The 4311-nt window shown below is 39.2% G+C and overlaps 1 protein-coding gene across 1 annotated transcript; it reads right to left on the reverse strand.

The window, feature by feature from the left end:
- LOC109342467 (uncharacterized mitochondrial protein AtMg00810-like) lies at positions 1474–2244 on the reverse strand. The gene is made up of 2 exons (XM_019580448.1): positions 2223–2244; positions 1474–1895 (listed from the first exon to the last, which is right to left on the reverse strand). Exons 1-2 carry the CDS (start codon positions 2242–2244, stop codon positions 1474–1476), a joined length of 444 nt encoding a protein of 147 aa, XP_019435993.1.

Below are 4311 nucleotides of genomic sequence, written 5' to 3' on the forward strand. Positions count from 1 at the left end.
TCTCTTTCACCCCCGACCCTTATATCTCCCTTTTTTTATTTTTTTATTATATTATTATTCTATCTTACATTTCTTGCATCTTCCTATATCTCATAATTACAATTCACTTCATTCTTTCTACCCATTTTTTATACTCTATACAAGTACTCTATATGTTGATGGGATTCATATACCATAATCTAGGTCAAAATTGCTTTAATTAAGTTACTTGCTTCAATTATCAATCTCTTATAAGTGGAATCCATTAATTAGTAGTATAAAAAGATCATTAAAGAAATATATTTATCAAATAAAAGTGTGCTTGAAACCATATCAAAATTGTGGCATGACGGTCATTTACAATTCAAAATTTTAAGTTCATGGATGTATGTATAATATGGGGAAGAAAAAAACCTTGATTTTGACAATGAATGATGAAAATGTAACAGTCTCAGAAGTTTGGAGCTAACACGATGCTTTTTCCTTACAGTAGATGGAAAGAACGAGTTGTTCTTATAAGTTTACATGAATTTGTATGTTATGGTAAGAAAATTGCATATACTTCGTTTAAGGATAAAGTTCAACAATGAGCTGGAAAAAGGGGTTGAATTTGCCAGCTTTCTTTAAAGTTAAATCTTTTGGCAGAATAAAACTAATTTTAATCAATAAATATAAATTCAAATGATTGACTTGTATGTTCTATTCTTCAATGTTGAGGTTATTTATAGGTGAAATATTCAATATAATTGTTATTATAGTCACTGGAACTTCGCTGGAACTTCTTTTTGAAATCAATATCTATTGAGATTTATCTTCTCTTCATCTTAATTTTCTCTTCTACTTATGGAACGACATTAATGCTTGATAGTTGTCCTACTTTGAGTAGTTCTCAAAGTTTTCTAATGAAAGAGAGAACATGGTTGTTCAAATCTCAAAAGGTAATGACCAAGATTTTGAGTTCATCGTAAACAATACCTAAACCTACATTCAAATAATCACATTCTTCTCAATTAATAAAGCATTTCATATACAATTATTCAAACAATTTGATATTTTAATCAATTAAACTTTCTAATCCCAACACCTTTATTCCAAGGGAAGGTTAAAAGAAGTGTTTTTAATCTTATTCTAGAAAAGATTCAGAGGCGCATGAATACTTGAGAATCTAATATACTCAATAAAGTAGGTTGTGTGTGTCTTGCAAAGTCTATTATATCTTCTATCCCTATTTACATCTTATTTGGTTACCCCAAAGTGTTTGCAAATGTATTGATAAGATGGCAAGGAACTTCGTTTAGAGTGGAGACGTCAATAAAAGGAGTCTTAATTTGGTGAGTTGGGATGTTCTCATGAAGCCAAGGCGGGATGGTGGACTTGGTATCAGGGATTCGATAACTTGGTATCAGGTATTTACACCTTGTGCTGGCAAATGATGAGTAATGGTGATAAGCTTTGATGCAGAGTTCTACAAAATAAATATTTGGGAGAAAATGGTCAACAGTACTTCAAAACTCTTATAGCAGCCTTGAAATGGTCAACGGTATGGGCTGGTGGAAATTGGCTCAAATGCCCAATAGAGAAAGATATATCAGGTCTTGTATGAGTAAGATAACTCAACTTCCCAATAAGTCTTCTATAAGAGGTTACCTCAAAATATGGTGCACTAGGAGCACTATGCAATTCAGCATTATTGTCCATAGGGGTAGAGGAAGATTTACCAGCAAGCAGGCCTGATTCTTGAAGCATGTCAAAAGCATATTTCCTTTGACATAGGCTTATGCCATCCTTACTTCTTGCTACTTCAATTCCTAGAAAGTACTTAAGAGTACCAAGCTCTTCGATGCTAAACTTTTTGTCAAGCAAAACCTTTACAAAATCTATTTCATCAAGGTCATCTCCTACAATTACAAGATCATCTACATATACAAGAATCACAATGTAGTTATTGGCATTTGTTTTTTAAAGTAAGGAGTAGTCTGCTCTAGACTGAGCATAACCATGTTGGAATAAAACAGCAGCGGGTTTGACATTCCATTACTTACTTGCTTGTTTTCTGTCTACCAGTCAGTAGCTAACCGAGACCCCTGTTGCTAGCTCCTTAGAAAAGTCAAAAGATCGGAACCGAAGGCTAGGGCTCTTTCCCAATCACCAAAGATCGATTCAAAACAAGTTAATAGGATGTAACCTTTCAGCCAGCGGGCCTTGATGAATGATAGAAAGGAGGGGAGGGATGGGCTGCCAACCGAGCTCAGAAAGCGAAGCCATCGCATCCAGTTATTCCAGTGGTTAGGAATCTGAACCGGCTCGGCTCCCTTTTGATTGGTCGAGTAGCTTACCGTGGTCTGGGGCTGCCAAGTCTATTGATAATATAATTAAATAATAACTGACGACGTCTTTTGGGCCTCCCTTCCATGATTGGCGGATTAGATTACAGCGGCTGACTATTCCCCTACTCTTTCTATTAGTAAGTTTGGGTGCCTAAAGGCTAGGCTTTCCCTCTTTGTACTGTGCTATTCCTTCTCCCCTCTCTTTGAACTACCTCTGGAAATAGCAAAAAGAAGAGATGCTTTCACACTTGCTTCCTAACTCCCCAGCTACCTAGCTACCAGACTCCTGCTCCTAACTCATCAGTGAGATCTTCCCTGATCTATAGATTCCTTTCCCGTTGGCTAGTTATTGAGCAATTGACTTTTCCTTAACAAAAGGAAGCTTCTTAGTTTCGGATGTTCTATTAGAGTTAGAAAGAGAGATGATCAAAGCTCTGACTAGCTCATACTTGGAATTCCAGGAGTGACAACAGCTGATGATAGGTCTAGAGATCTTTTGCCTTGATAAAAGCTCTTCTAGGTGAGGGGGTTGAGGACCTCTCTGACTAGTTCCTACTTCGCTTCCAGAATGTAGCTTCATCTAGCAGTTGGAGCTAGTTGCCTCTTCACCTGACCCAACTCAACTTTACTTTCATTTCAAGTTATCCCTGTATCTAAGAAGCATCCAGGGTAGCCTCAGAAGTTGAGCTAGCCCACCTTAAAGCGATTTTCCACTAGACTATTTAGGTCCATTATCCCTGGTCTGAGGACGAGAGGATTCCTTTCTACCGACACCTGATGCAAGGGGATCTGAGCTGACTGTTGACAAAGTAGAGTATTCAGACATCTGAACCATTTCAGGGAGTTATTATCCTCAGACAAAAGGCGCTGCAGAGAATCCATAACGGATGAATGACTGGTAGGAGCTTTGGAAGGTCTGAAAGTAGCTAACGGCCGAGGGCAAGATCAAGTTCTTCTTTAGACCATCCCTTTCGAGGGACCCTGCTTAAAGGTAGTAAGACAGATATTAGGAAAGACCTACTAGTAGCTGCTCTTCCACGAGTCACTCCTGTAACCCAGTAAAGACATTAAGATCTCTTTTCAGCTGCTTAAACAAGAATGCCATTAGGCCATCTTTTTGAATCCAAGGAAAGAGACCAGCAAGAAGGGGATAGTCAACCAAAGAAGCCAAAAGAAGGCAACGTATTTAAGTCAAGCATTAGTGGGTCGTTTGTCGTGAGAGCTTTCAATTCATACATAGAGTAGTTGCTCATGTTAGACTGATGAGCGAGGGCTGCCCTCCAGCTCTGATTTCACTGGGGATTATAAGGTAAGGGAACCCATGAACCAAGGGTAGCAATTCCTATTGAAGATAGATTTTATGCTATTCCGCCTTCTACCATTCGGGCTTAAGCGGGTGGGACTAGAAAGCTCTTTCGCCTTAGAACAAGCAGTGGGTGCATGTGACTCTCATCTCTATCAGAAAGAAGGACTACAAGCACGGGTTAAGCAATCGCCTATGGAACTTTTATTTGGTCTTCCGTCTCCTCGGATTAAGAGTCGAGTGAGTATGCCCGTCTACTTTGTCTCGCTCCTAGGATTTCTCATCCTCATCCTCCTCCTCATCCTATCCTTATCCTCATCCACATTCTCATCCTCATCCTATCCTCATCCTCTTCCTCATCCTCATTCTACTCCTCATCCTATCCTCATCCTCATTCTCGTCCTCATCCAATCCTCGTCCTCATCCCTATCCTATCCTCGTCCTCATCCTCATCCTATCCTCATCCTTATCATCATCCTCATCATATCCTCATTGTCATTCTCATTCTCGTCCTCATACTATCCTCGTCCTCATGCTTGTCCTCATCATATCCTCTTTTTCATCCTCATCCTCATCCTCATCATATCCTCATCTTCATCCTCAACCTCATCCTCATCCTCATCTTATTCTCCTCCTCATCCCATCTTCATCCTCGTCCTCATCCTATCCTCATCCTCATCCTCATTCTCGTCCTCATCCTAT

Source organism: Lupinus angustifolius, chromosome LG03, assembly GCF_001865875.1.
Source record: "Lupinus angustifolius cultivar Tanjil chromosome LG03, LupAngTanjil_v1.0, whole genome shotgun sequence".
Lineage (NCBI taxonomy): Eukaryota > Viridiplantae > Streptophyta > Magnoliopsida > Fabales > Fabaceae > Lupinus > Lupinus angustifolius.

Bases quoted from the DNA above. Each gene is read 5' to 3' on its own strand.
- LOC109342467 (XM_019580448.1), bottom strand. From the start codon at position 2,244: ATGGCTTCGCTTTCTGAGCTCG. The intron at 1,896-2,222 runs GTTGGCAGCCCA...TTGTATATGTAG, and splicing joins GGCTTCGCTTTCTGAGCTCG to ATGATCTTGTAATTGTAGGA.